The 14,639-nt window shown below is 56.0% G+C and overlaps 1 protein-coding gene across 3 annotated transcripts in view; it reads right to left on the bottom strand.

Annotated features, from left to right (window-relative positions):
* The window catches only part of DSCAML1 (DS cell adhesion molecule like 1), a 94,997-nt gene extending 80,358 nt beyond the window's left edge, over positions 1-14,639 (bottom strand). For 2 of the 3 annotated variants that reach the window (XM_039564782.1, XM_039564785.1), the window contains exons 1-3: positions 14,491-14,618; positions 6,185-6,502; positions 3,638-3,784 (exon numbers count right to left, since the gene is read on the bottom strand). In XM_039564782.1, coding sequence (XP_039420716.1) covers positions 3,638-3,784; positions 6,185-6,502; positions 14,491-14,533 — 508 coding nt within the window. In that variant the 5' untranslated portion in view covers positions 14,534-14,618. Of the gene's footprint in view, positions 1-3,637; positions 3,785-6,184; positions 6,503-14,490 lie in introns of all 3 variants that reach the window. The other variant, XM_039564783.1, reaches the window with a different exon arrangement.

The following is a 14,639-nucleotide window of genomic DNA, read 5'->3' on the forward strand; positions in this document are numbered from 1 at the left end:
ACCCTTAGAAACGCTGGTACCTTGACAAGTGCTCTATTTAGATTTTTTCCAACACAACCTATCAAGTACACAACACTGAAGCAGCAAATAACAGCTCAGCTCTGGGTTTGCCAGGCTGGTAGTGCTCACTGCCTCCAAATCCTGCTGCCCTCACCAGCTCCAGTGCTGTTCTTCCCATGGGCACAGCCTGGACAGGTGACATTTGTGGCCAGCAAGTGACACAGTGACATCCCTGAGCCAGCTGGGGAATGGTTTGGGCGTGAGTGCACGGGCACGTGTGTGCTCAGAGGGTAGCAAAAGCCAAGCAGTGCCCAAATGAACACCTTGCGACTGCTGAGGAGGGGCTGAAATTGCTCAACCCCCACTTTGTGGTGTCACAAATAGCTCCCTGTGCTGTTCTTGCAAACTGCAGCTGGACAGGCACCCGGGGAGTGCCCACACACCTGGGCTCCACACTGCCACCACTGCCACATGCAGTAACAATAAAACAATAAAAGAAAAGCTGTTTACAATGTTGAGTTCTTAAAGCAGCTTGCAGCAGGATTTTCTCACTCTCACTCCGTGGAAAAGGGGTGAAGGGTGTGTAAACTCTGCTCAGCTGCTGTGCTCCCATCCAGCACCTCAAGTACACACCAAGATGCACCAGGAGCAGCTGAGTTTGAGGTGTGATTGTCCCCCCAGGCCCTGTCCTGTCACAGCTGCTGCCCTCCCAGACAGAGCAGCAGAGCCCTGTGAGCAGGGCTGTGTCTGTGGCAAGGCTGGGAACACGAGGCAAGATTGATTCTGATGTGAGCACCAGCAAGGCAAATGGGTTTTTGAAAACCCTGTAATTTCTCTGCAACCCCTGACTTCTCTAAACACACAGCAGCACAGTCAGGTGGGCACTAAACAGAAATGAGCTGCACTAATGATGATTTATGTGCGGGATAACCTGCCATAAAGAGTTTATCTTTGATTTCGGGGTATGTTACGGTGTTGCCAAGTTAACCAAACAGCACAACTCGTCACCCAAACCCCGGTGAGGGAGGCAGCAGCTCTCCAGCTGGGTTCTTGCCAGCAAGGCACCACCGAGGTTCTGCACCCAGCAAAAGAGCAACAAGATTTGGCTGAAAAAATGTGAGAGGTTGGGAGCCCTGTAATCCCAATTAATAGAGAAAAGATGAATCAATTGTAGAATTATAGAACAATTTATCTTGGAAGAGACCTGAGAGCCCACCGTGTTCCACCCCCTGCCATGGGCAGGGACACCTTCCACTATCCCAGGGTGCTCCAAGCCCTGTCCAGCCTGGCCTTGGACACTGCCAGGGATCCAGGGGCAGCCACAGCGGCTCTGGGCACCCTGTGGCAGAGAAGAATTTCTTCCTAGAACCCGAGAAAGCTCACAAAAGGTTCCCCCCAGCCACATATGGAGGCAGAGGTTGAGTTCACAAGAGCAGCCCCAGGGGAAGCACTCACTGTCCCTATTTCTGAGCTGCAGGTATTTTGGTTGGGTTGGGGAAGAGACATTTACTGTGCAAACAGTCACCTAAAAAGAGCCACAAAGAAGCCTGGATGGAGATTTCCCCTGCTCTGCACATCAGGGCTGTTCCTCCCCTGCTGCACCTCAAGCTGCTGGGAAGATGCCCAGCCTTCCACAGGGAGCACCAGAGCAAAGTTTTGGGGAAAGCAGCAGGTTTGGCACGCTGGAGTCAGGAGAGAACACCACGTTACACTGGCAGCTGTGAGCACAGCTCAGGTGCAGCGCTGCAGTCCCTGCACAGCCGCCTCTCACCGGGCAGAATCCACCGCTGTGACCAACAGGGACCGCGGGGCCTCAGCACCACATGCCAGCCCTCCTCACCTCCACCCCATTCCCTCCCCTCATCCTCCTCACTCAGAATCAGGGCAGATGCAGAGGTTCAGCAGAGGTCAGGAAAAAACATATTTTTGGTAACAGCAAAGCCAGTTTTAGCTCTAACACACCAGCAACAAAAAAATAAGCTTCAGGCAGATACTATATTTGTAATCCAACGGCAAAACATGTTTGCTTGTGTTGACTCTGCACTGTAACACAATTTATATGTTCTGTCTTTAGGGTAATTATTGCTTTAGAATGTTAAAATCGTTCCACCCTAATTAAATCATCATATTAAAAAATCCACTGCCACAGCAAACTTGGGAAGAAGTCTGGTTAAGATCATGCGAGTGCACGGATGCTCAGTTGGCACACCCTCTGCTGAGCCCACCGGCCACGTGGGCTCCATCCTCCAGAATCCCACACCAAAGGATGCCAAAACCACAGAGGAAACAACACCCCAGGTTGTCCTGCTGATGGACCTCATGTCCCACTCATCAAAGGCACCAGCCCACAGCATCACCTGCATCGCCCAAAATGCATCAAGAGCACCACCGAGCACCTCAGTGCCCCAGGGCATGGACACCACAAACTCCTCATTCCCACCCACCACTCAGAAATCCACCTTGTGCTCCCACATTGACACAGAAAGGCTGGCAAGGCCTTGGTGCCAGTCTGTTCCCTGCCAAAGGGTGCCTGCCCAGCTACCACCAGCCCAGGTACCTCCAGGCACGTGGGCTGTGCTGGGTCAGCACCTTGGCTGCACTCAGGGAGCAAAGGCCACCAGCAAGAGCCACCACAGCCCCCAGGAGAAGCGGTCACCTCCCTCCAGGTGAAGCACTTTGCTCCTTAAACTCCTCCTGCCAGTCCCAGCCCCAGTCCCAGTGGCCTCTGCTCCCCACAGCAGCACTGGCACACGGAGGAGCACCAGGACTTGCTGACCTGTGAGCAAATATAAAGCGCAGAGCACTCACTTTGGGCAAAATCCTTTAATTCCCTCTGGATCCCCCGGGGGAAGCAGTTATTGATTGCTTTACTACCAGCTTACACACGCTGTGCCGGGCAGCCAGCGCTGCCATCAATAGCGGCTCCGCCGAGGAGCCAGGAGGTCACCCCGGACCACGGGGACACGGAGCTGGCCCCACGCTGTGCCCAGAACGTGCCACAGCCAGGCAGGAACACCTGCCAAAAATCACAGGGAAATACCTGGAGGAAAACACCTGCAGAGTCCCTGAGCAGAGGTGAGCGGTGCTGTCCCTGCCACAGCCCCTTCCCCATGGATGGAAGGCAGCTTGGAGAGGGACAAGGCCCAGGCTATGAGGCAGGGACATGGGACAGGGAGGCCAAGCAGGTTCCACCCCAGGGAAAAGCGAGATGATGGCAAGTTCCTTTCCCTGTGGCTGAATCAGTTGTGAAAACTCACAAGAGAAGGTGGGGTTTTGACTGGAGCGTCATCCTGACAAGACAAACAGCAGCCCTGACTGCAGGAGTCAGACACAAACAGCACAGGCAGGTGCTGTACCCAAAGCATCCTGCAGAAACCAGGACAGGGCACGTGTGCTGCCAAAATTACACTGAGCATCCTTCACCCTAGGGACACCTGGCCAGAGCACCCAGGAGAGCCTGGACACAACACCTCCGCTCACACCAGCAGCACTTTCCAGTCTGCAAAATCACCAATAAAAGCCTTTGCTGAGCAGCACAGGCACAGACAACAAGGCAAAACCAGACCCTCCACGGCAGCAGATGTCACACATGGCAAAGCAGGTCAGATTTCCAAGAGAACAGGTGCTCCTCTCTTACCTGGGATGATAGAAACGGTGTCTTTCTCCCAGGATACAACGCTAACATATTCCTGCACTGAAGAGGGGATGAGGCACTTGAAAACAGCCACGTTTCCACGCATCGACCTTTGGTCCTCCACCCGAACGGTGTACGGTTCCCTGAAAACTGTGGAGGAAAGCAGATGGTTGGTAGCATGACAGTGCTGGAGGAAAACACACTTCCTTTTGCTAGAATCCCACGTTTCCCAAACAAACCAACCCACCCAGCCACACGCTGCTTCCATCCCAAAACACCTTCCCGGGGAAGGAAGCGACTCTGCTGGGGAACGCGGCGCTGAGCTTGGGACAGAGCGACATCTGGCCCAGGTCCTGCTGCTGGCACCTGCCAGGCTCCCCAGCGTCACCTGAGCTTGCCAGACTCAGTGTGGGGACCAAGGACATTTTGTAGTTGTAATGTGCATTTCACCTCTGGTTGCTGAAAACGCATCCTGGGAGAGACAGCCCATGGCACAGAGCCTGGGGCCCTCCAAAACCCACTGCAGGAGTATTTAAGGCAAGCAGACGACAATTTCCAAGCCATGCCACATGGTCCCAGCATGTGCCCTATTTCTCAGGGAGATGCACACCCCTTTGACAGCTCCTTGCTGCTCCCTGGACCAGCAGCAATGCTCCAGGAGCACCTGGAGCTGGGTGAGGCGGACCCAGCTCAGCCTCTCCAGCAAGACAAGGAGATGTCACCAGCCCCAGCCACCACAAACTCCTGGAATTCAAGTACAAAATGCAATTGGGGGCAGCTCCCACCTTACTGTGACAATAATTGTGCCCTGTAGGACATGGACACGATTGCCATCATGACAAATACACGTTCACTTGGTCACCTAACAACATTCCCTGGCCAGAGCAGGAGCAGCTCAACAAAGCTCTCAGCAGCCCCACAAGGAAGGTGTTTTCCCTGAGTGGGAAGTCCCTGTGGGCATTTCATCCCACACCTCGCACAGCCAAGCCAGCAGCGAGAGGGTGACAGCATTTCCACCCTGATTTCCTGGGCTTCCAGAGCTCCCTGCTCAGAGATGTGCCACGAGGGCACGGGGAGAAGCCGCCACGGAAAGGGGCTGCAGAGCCAAAGCAGATTAACCAGCAAAAGCTTCCTTAATCACCCGGAGCTGAGGTTTATTCACAGGCTTTAAAGGCCAGCGGGGAGCACAAGGAGCATCCTGAACGCTCCCTGCCACCACAACAACCCCAGCTGGGAGCAGACCCTTTCCACAGCCCCGCTGCATCCCCGACCTGTGCCAGCCCCACAGCCAGGGCTCCAGGCTTTTCCTGCCACCAGGAATAACCCCAGGAAGGCAACACACAGCCACAACCAGCGCACTTAAACCTCTCCACTGGCTGGAGAAATTTGCTCCATGGGCTCGCCAACAGCTTTCCCAAGACTTCCAGAGATCTCTTCCCTCATATTTCCAGTTTCCACTGCATTTTATTGAGTTGCTTGCTTTCTCCAGCTCTAATTGGCTCTCCGTGCTGCACTGCCATTAGAAAGCACTGGAGAGTGACTGGGATGTGGGATGGCCAGGAGGGAGCAGGAGCTGGGAATGTTCCACAACCGTTTCCACTGCCATAAAGCCAGAGCAGCTCCAGGAGCTGGAGACATCCTGGTGGCCTCACTGGACATCCACATCTCCTGCTAAGAGAAAGGGAGGCTGAGCTCCCAGCCCAACAGCAGGGGTGCATTCAATCCTGCATGGAGAGGGGGATGAGGGCCAGGACTCCCTCTCTGTGATCCCAGGGCAGCTCTGGGCACGTGGGGTCCCAGCAGAGCCAACCCCGCCATGCCTGGCGTGAGGAGAGCACAGCTCCACATTTACTACACCCCATCTGCTCCTCCACCACACTGTGGTTTATAGGTAACCTGAGAGTGCTGGTAAATAATTCACTCTGCAGAAGGGGGTTAATACCAATTTACTCCGCAGTACAAGGTATTAAAATAAAAAAACCCTGTAGTCACTTCTGTCACGTTCCCTCTGCTAGCCCCACTTTTAATAGGTTACATAATGAAGCCATTCCTGGGCTATTAGCCCTCCTCAGCCTGGTCAATAATTTACTATAATGGCTTTTGGAATCAGCTCTTTGCCATATTCCTCTTTTTTATTTATTTATTTTAATTTTTTTTGTTCTTAATAAGCCTTGGCAAGCTGGGGCTGGGTGCTGCAGTGGGAACAAGGCTGTGGGACACTGAGGGGCCCCCAGCATGGACAGATGTGGCCCAGCTCCTCCCACAGCTGGGAAAAGCCTCTGTACGTGGCTGGGTGAGACAAGCCCAGTTCAAAGGGAGAGGAGCTCTCCTGCCACCAGGCTGCAGCCACACCACGTTCTCCAGGCACTCGCTGGAGACCTCCAAGCTGCACCTCCCACCCAACACTCTGCCCTTCTCCCTGCTCCATCCTGTTGCAAGAACCCAACGCAGCAGCCCTGGTTCTGCATTTGATGGGCCAACTGGCTGTGGAGAAGAGCAGGGAGAAACCAGCCCCTCGTGCAAAGCCCAGCGCCCACAGGGAGCTCCTACCTGCTTTAACACGGATGTTTGGGCTCCTGATTTTGCCAGCCGAGTTCTCCGCGGTGCAGAAGTAGTCGTTGTCATGGATAAAGCTATTGAAGGCTGATGGCGAGAAGGGGTAGAGCTGCAAAGTCCCATTGGCATGGACATGCCGGATGTGGGGCACATCGTAGATGTCGTCACCTGTGGCCAGGTACCACCGAAGGACGGCGCTGGGTGACCCTGCTGCCGGGCAGGGGATCACCACCCCCACTGTGCTGGAGAAGGTGACCTGCTGCAGGGAGTCGTTCACAAAGTAGAGGCTGGTTCCAACATCTTCAGCGTGTGCTGTGGACAAAGCAGAGGCCACCAGGGTGGGCGGTCACTGCAGGGATCACCATCCTGGTGGCACAGAGACCCCCCCCTGGCACAGAGACCCCCCTGGCATGGCCCCTACACCCTGCGTGCGGCAGAGCAGGGGAGCGCAGGAGCATCCGTGCACGGCTGGGAGCACACAGGCCACCTTCACAGGCCAGCGCTCCTGCTGCCAGCACGGATGAGGGATCACAGGCACCTCGGCAGGGCAGCCAGGGGCTGTGCAGGTGAGGATGGACACCCCGGGCAGCCCCCGAGGTTTCCGCAGGGGCACCTGGCTGGCTCTGGGCACCCACACCAAGCACAACCACCAACGCTGTTCCTCCTGCAAACCCCGGCATTCCTGTGATCCCCCAGCCCGGAGCAGCCCCATCCAGCATCCCTGATCCCCCACAGCCCCCCAGCACAGCCCCATGGGCAATACCAATACCCAGTGCACATCATTGCCAGGCAGGGCAGAGATCTCCACTGCCACCCCACCACTACCTCCGAGCCAGGAGAGGGGCAGGAAAACCGGGATCAGAGCTACTGCTCTCTCCAAGAGCCACAGGGAGGGAAGCCCAGACCCACCCTGCCCTCAGCCTGAGCTTCTCCCAGGCATCTCTGCACCATCCAAACGAGGACTGAGGTGGGTTCAGGGGCACAGTCCAGGCAGAGCTTGTGGCCACCTGCATGCCCAGGAGCAGCTCTCGCCGCTGGAGAACAGCGCTTCCCTGCTTGGGAAGTAGGGAATGGACCTCTGCACCCAACTCCTCCGGCCTCTCCTTCCCTCTCTCCAGGACCACGAGCTGCCCCTTCCCAAGCCAAGCCAGCGAAATTGGCTATAAATAAGGATGAGGAGGCCCCCAGTCACTTAGATCCGCTTTCTTTTTTTAGCCGCACTCTTTCCAAGTGGGCGGAAGGACAGGGATCTGGGAAGGGCCCTCGGCGGGTGTATTAATAGCTGCGGCTGAGCGCACGCCCGTGGTGCCGCAGAGCCAATAAGCAGATCAGCACCGTGCCGCCGGTTCAGAACGAGTCACGGGGGACCCTCCCTGACCTCGATTCCTTAACTTGGGGAGGAGGGGACGGCAGCAGGGGGGAGAAGGAAAGCCTCATCCGCACGCCTCAGCTCTGGAGGCGGCCACTCGCCCGAGGAAGGGCTGGTTGAGTGGCCACGGTTGCTCCACCTCTGTGCCAAGCTTCTCCAGCCAGGTACCTGTCCTGCCTTGGAGCTGTGCCACCAGCCCAATCCACACCATCCTCAACCGGGTCAGGACGGGACGCCCCGAGACACCTCAGCCCTTCTGGGAGCAGAGTTCTCTCCATCCTTCTCCCAGCTGAATGTACAACCTCGAGCCTCTTTCAGGATCTTACTCTTGCCCTCTGTGTGCACTGCACAGAATCGTCCCTGAAAATGACCAGGTTTCCTCCTGTGCCCACTTGGAGCCCTCTGTCCCACAGAAGAGATGAGCTGGTAGTGAGGTCCAGCTCTGCCACCACATGAGACAGCCAATTTACACGTCACGAAATCATCTCCATGTCTCCCCACGCACCAGCTCCCTGCATCCACGCACAGGTGGAAGGAGACAAAGCCATTTATTTTTCCCTCCCTGGCAAACAAGCATCAAAGACCGACGGATGGAGGAGCAAAGCTCCAGCCGAGCCTTTGCAGAGCCACGGGGCCACCGCTCGGCCCTGCAGATGTCATTTTGTGACATCTCCAGGCTGGTTTGTCGTCATGAATCAGCATTTCCCTTCATCCAAGCAGTGTGATGCTTCTCCCAAATACACGAAAGGGAAAAAATGCACATTTTCAGGCAGAGGAAGGGAAACAAAGCTCGCACGAGCAGCACAGAGCTATTTGTGGCTGAGCCTGAGCTGAGCAGATGATGGCTGGAGCCAGGGCACAGCAAAAGCCACCTTCAGCCTGGCTTTGGACCAAGGACATCCGGCTGTGCCCCATGCTCCATCCAGAATCTCTCCCCAGCTCCCACTGTACAGCTTGAGAAGGCTCCTCAAGCACCCAGAGACTGCCAGGGAAACATCTTCATCCTCAGCAGCACCAGGAGGGCTCAGAGCTGGATGGGTGAGGGGCTGGGGTGAGGACTGGAAAAATACCTCATAAACAGAGAAATTCAGATTACCCATAAAGCTTTTTCAGGTCAAAGGGGGAAAGGGATTTTTTAATAGAAAATGGAGGTTATGGGATTGGCAATAGTTATGTGACAGACGCATAGAGTTAAATCCTCATAATCTCCTTTACCATTTAGCATTGAGCACCATCCTAATTCCATGTTTCATAAAACCGTCTCCAAATCACTGGGAGAGATTAAAAATTTAGAAATAGCACAGCAATATTTTTAAACCAGAAATCACTGCTCACATCTGGTCAGATGTGCTGACCCTAACCTACATATCGAGGGCATTAATTCACATGAACCTGAAAAGAGGAGGCTGGGGGAGCTGAGATGGAACAGTTTCAGCTGGGAATGCAGCCTGGAGCCCAGCCTGGCTCCAGCTGGGAGTCCCACCGAGCCCAGCACAGGGCTGGACACCTGAGCTGGCTCTGAAAGGCAGGTGTTTTAAGTTATCAGAGCTCAATCTTCTTAAATTGTGGTAAATTACAACCTAGCGGTATTGAAATATTAGTATCTCTATTCGAGCTGGGAGAAGCAAGTCATTTTGTTATCATCCCTTCGGAATATTTACTAGTCTTGATGGCTGGACTTCCCAAACTCCAGCACCTTCTGACACAGCAAAGCACTTGGGGTGTTCAGCAAGCACCTGCTTGCTCCAGAGAGGGGCCACAAACTGTCCCCAGGATCTGTCACTGTGCCACCCATCTCCGGGAGAGGTGCCCGAGCAGCACAGCAATGCCATCACCTCCCCAGCAGCACAAAACCTCCCGGGGAAGAGCCTGTCCTTTTATAAGAAGTGGATTTAGGAGCAGCCTCAGACAAGGACCGGCTTCGTGCCAGCCAGGGCTCTTCCTCCTGAGATAAGAGGCTTTTCCTGCTCTCCACGCACGTCCATCACCTGTGCTGGCAGGCTGCTGCTTGGACCACACAGCCAGCCCCGAGCCTACCCACACCCAGCAAGTCCCTCAGAGCTGAGCACGGTCCTTTAGCTGGCTGGAAATCTGACAGAGCCAGGGAAAGGCTGAAGGATTTGTGTTTCAAGGGGGTTCGTGCCATCCCCTGGGCAGGCACTAGACTGCCGTTCACATTCCCCCACTGGCAGCAGCTTTCCTGAGACCTCCTTCCTGATCCGGGTGGTCTGACCGCCCGGGTGCCCACCCCAGCCCTCCTCCAAGGCTGGTGAGAAGCTGCCCCAGGAAAAACCCCACCTGTGGGACCCCAAAAGGGCTGGAGGGGCCACCAGGGCTTCCCCAGCCCCCGGCTGAGCCGGGCTGCAGGGATGCTGTGCAGAGCAGCAGGCTAATGGCCACCTCGCAGCTCATTTATTATCCTCATTAAGGGTGTTTGACACCTGCCCTGTTCAAGGAGAAAGTGAACCAAAGCTTGGCACGCACCGGGCTGGGAATTACAGGTAGGTGGCAAGTCCTAATCGTTCCTCCGTGCTGAAGAGAGGACGGCAATTCCATCACACACTGCCTGCACGTTCGGAACGCTGGAGCAGCCTCCGGCCTTGCCCGGAACCAGCTCCCTCCAAGCCCTCATCTCCAGGACACCTTTCACGGCCTTTGTGCCAGCGAAGGGAGTGACCTTGGAGTTGATGGAGCGAGAAGTGGCACTTCCAAGCTCCATGGAAGGGATGAGGAGGGAAGCGGCCGAGGCTGGTCCCTTCCAAGGGGAGCTCAGAGGTGCCTGGGAGAGCAGCACATCCTCCCAGGCTGCCACCTCCCCACCGTGGCTGCCCAGCCCCAAGGGTTAAAGCCGTGACTCCCGCACGCTGTGCCCCTCGGGGACCGGGCTCAGGGGGGTGGAAATCGTGTCAGGAAATGCCAAGCAGGGGCTGGGGCATTCAGCTGGTGCCCAGCACAGCAGCAGCGATGGCAGGTACCTGCCACAGCATCTTTCCTGCCTGGCACTGCAATTTGGCTGCCACACGAGTCCCACCCTGGTGGCACAGCTCCTCTGGCTCGAGCACCACGGTCCTTCCTGACGTGACAAAGCAAAGAGGGAGCAAAGGAGAACCTGCCTCTGGTCCTCTGTGGGTAAGGGCATGGCTCAAACATGCTCCAAGTGCCTGCTCCTTAATGCATCTGCATGGAAATTAAGGCCTGAACCACCTCCAGCAATTACGACAGCACCCAGGCTGAGGCTGTAACCCTTGCCTGGGAAAAAAAGCTCTCCCGGCTGGATTCCTGCTTCCTGAACCTCCCATGGCAGCCTGTGAGAGGTACCAGCCTCACCACACCATCCACCCAGAGCTGGACATTCCCCAGCCCTGCCCCACCTGCCCAGCCTGGGGACCCTCAGCTCTGGGGGTGAGGAACAAGCCCAGAGACCACAGGCAAGGGCCTCTCCCTCCCCTTGCAGGGCCACCTCCGTGCTTTGGCCATGCTGAACACAACGCCTGAGGAACTGCAGCTGAGTCCCAAGGGGACATCTGGTGACATTACCCAGCCAGAGTGACAGCCCTGTGTCCCCAGGGAAGCCAAACGAGCGGGCACTAGGGGTGGGCAAGGGGACACACCAGAGGCCATGCGCGCCTGGCCTTGGGCTCCCTCCACAATGGCCAGGCCACTCTCCCAGTGCATCACAACCCACTCGGTGGCTTTGCAAGGTGGAGACCAGGATTTCCACCATGCAGCCGAAAGGACAACACATCAGGGCAAGCTCTGCCAGCTCCTCACCTTTTCCCTGTCCCCTCCAAGCCGTGCTCGCTCCCCTCTCAGGGCCAGGAGCCGCTGCAGCCCTTCCTGGGCGCAGCTGGGAGCAGGCAGGAACACGAGCCTGGAAATGGAATTCCTAAATGTTTGGTACAGCTCTGCTGGCGGATGATGGCGGCAGCACACAGCCTGCATGTGGCGGGGGATATTTCTGTGGGATCCACGAGCAGGCAAAGGGTAACTCCCAAGCCCATGGTTATGTAAAGACGGAGAGCTGGCTATAACCGAGATTTCAAAGGCAAGGAACGCTCTGCACCCAGAGCTGCCGCTGCACATCCTCCCCGAACAGCAGCACCGCAACGACTGCAACAACCGAGCGCCTTCCTCCTTCGTGCCCACCATGGAAGTCGCACCTATTAACGTGCTGCCTGCCTGGCTGCGAGATGCCTCCGTGTCATCCGAGGCGCGGCTCAGCCTCGCGTGCTGCCATGTCAGAATTCCTGCCACAAAGACTTCCAGCTTTTTTCTTGCCCTCGGCTCGCCAGATGCTCCGGAGAAGGACGGAGCGCTGCCCATCCATCCCCCCAGGACGGGGCCACATGGGCAGAGATCCCGGCACCCCAACACCGAGGTGCTGGAGCCACGGCTGCCCCAAGCCATGCCCCAAGCTCCCAGGCAGCCCTCAGCTCCAGAAAGGGCTGTTCCACAGCACATCCCTGGCACTCGCCCCTCGCACAAGGCACAGCCTCTTCCTCCAGAGGACAAACACCCAGGAACATCAGGGTTGCCTTTACCCATTCCCCGTCCAAAGGCAGGAGCAGCCCGAAGCCTGTGCCAGGCACAGGTAAAGGCTCCGGGCGAGCCGCCATGGTGGCTCCTGGTGCTGGGAAATTTTGGCAGGATAAACAAGCGCCGGGCACGGCGAGGAGCTGAGCACTGCAGGCTTCTCCTCCGTGCATTTAATGAGGTTTCCATGTTTCATTTCAGAGACAAACGAGTGCTGTGCCACACTGGGGGGCCGAGATGGGAGAGATTAGGAACCGCGAGCTGCACCGTTCGCTGCGCCCAGCGCGGGAACATCATGTAAATATAATGCCAATATAAATCAGGCGGCAGAGCCATCCAGCAGCAGCACGCAGGGAGATGCTTCCCTGGCTCCCAGCCTCTCAGTTGTGACCAGTCCATTCCTCATCACACCACTCGCCTCCCCTCTGCCTGGCTGCTCTCCTTCACACTGCCAGACCATCTTGCTGCTCAACTCTCTGCTTGCCAACCACCTATTTCTGTTTATTTTGTAAACAGGGGCAGAAATAAGCAGCTACAGCCCATCAAGGGATTTCTAAACTTCAGGGGTCCCTTGGATCAAATGTTTATCTGCTTTTGGTTTCTACTTGAGCTCGTTCTACAGCAGGAGCACGTTAAAAGGATGTGCTTCGATGCCCAGAAATATTAAGTATCTGAAAGGTTTATCATGCATTAAGCAATTCATTTTTTTTTTTTATCCTATTATTCTAATGAAACTTCCATTGTATTGCTGTCCTCTCTCTGGAACCGCTTCACGTTAACACTTTGCATCACCAGGACTGTTCGATGCTGAAGATATCTTTTTTTTTTAAGAAATAAAACGTAAAACGAGGCCACGAGGAGTTGTGCTAATGGAGGCTTTTAATTTGCTCTTCTCCGAAGAGATAGCTCTGTGGGAAGAGATCCCTTTTCCAAGAAGCTGGGGCTGAAAAGATGCAAAAAGCAATAAACCGGTGCAGCTCTTTATTATTTTGACTATTGGGGGTCGAAAGGAATCATGGCATCCTCGACGGTTATCTGTTCCCAGGTTTGTTTTTTCCTTTTAGCACAGTAAAAAATGCAAATGTAAGCAAAGCAGACGCTGGCACATTCAGCTCAGCAGATCTGAAGCACAATAGCGATTTTGGGTAAAGCTCCCAAAAGCAGCTTCACCCCAGCTCGAATAAAGCAGCTATTCCATAATTAATAATTGATGGAATAATTGATCATCACCGCACAACTGGACAGGGTGCCCTATTAAACCTCAGTAAATATTTTTCATTGGATTAACATTCAGCTAACGGGGTAATGTAATGGGCAGCAAGAGAGGTCTCATGCAAGGAAGCAGCTCCGTCCCCTTTCTTTCACTTTCCTCATTTCCTAAAATTTCCCCCTTGCTGTTCTCAAATGTCAGAGACGATAATTAGGGCAAATGTCATTTTACATCCTCCGAGCAGACAATTTTCCAAGAGGTGGGCACTTCCAGCACCGCATCCGCAGGTCGGGTCATGGGCAAGGAGGTAATTTATTACAGAAACATAATTAAAAATTCCCGCAGATCCGGAAATGGGCAATTCCTTTATGTAACATGGATCGATTGTTGTAACAAACGCAGTGGGATTTAAGTGCCCGTGCTCCACGCAGCTCCTGCCTCTCTTTAATTGCATCTAGAGCAGAGACTCGGTTAGAGTATCACCCCGCTGGATGTGGGCAGCATTCACTTAATGCCCAACTTTAAATTAATCTGCAATCTTCCAGCGTGTGTCTCCTTGACACGCTCGTTCCATGATCCTCCCCATCCCCCCCATACATATATATGATTTATCTATAATCTGATTGGTGTCAAGCCGTTGGGTTACACTTCGCACAGCGTTCCTAGGGGGAACGATGCGAATGTTAAAGCATCGCTGGGCTGACAGGATCAGACTGAGAAGTGCTCCGGGGACGCGGAGCGCTCGGTCCCGGCGCGGCACCGCCGGAGGATGCTGCGCCCGTCGGTGCGGGGTCCCGGCCGCGGCTGCCACCGCCGTCCCGGGGGCTCCGTCGCGGAGCCGCTCCGGGATGCGCCGGCACCGACCGGCCCCGCTCCGCGCACCGAGCCCCGCGCTCCGCCGCGCCGTCCGGGGCGAGCGCTCCGGGAGAGCGCACCGACAATCCCGGGCACCCGGGGAGGGCGCAGAGAGAGAGCGGCAGGGCGCACCGAGAGCCGCGGAACCCCGGGGAGGGCGCACCGAGAGCCCAGGAAGGCGCACCAAGAGCCCCGGGACCCCGCGGAGGGCGCACCGAGAGATGTGGGACCGAGAAACGGAGCACCGAGAGCCCCGGCGAGGGCGCAGCCCGTGCCGCCCGCCCTGTCCCACTGCCGGGGACCCCCGCCGCCCCCGCCCCGGTGCCCACGTACCTTTCGGCAAAGAGTACAGCAGGAGAAAAGTTACCAGCCACATGCCATACAGAGCAGCTCTGGCCCCGGGCTGCGGCGCAATTGCGGAGGTGCGGTGCCCCGGCGTGCCGCGCTCCTGCCGCCGCTGCCAGCCCGGCTGAGGTGCCCAG

Source organism: Corvus cornix, chromosome 24 (genome assembly GCF_000738735.6).
Source record: "Corvus cornix cornix isolate S_Up_H32 chromosome 24, ASM73873v5, whole genome shotgun sequence".
Classification (NCBI taxonomy): Eukaryota; Metazoa; Chordata; class Aves; order Passeriformes; family Corvidae; genus Corvus; species Corvus cornix.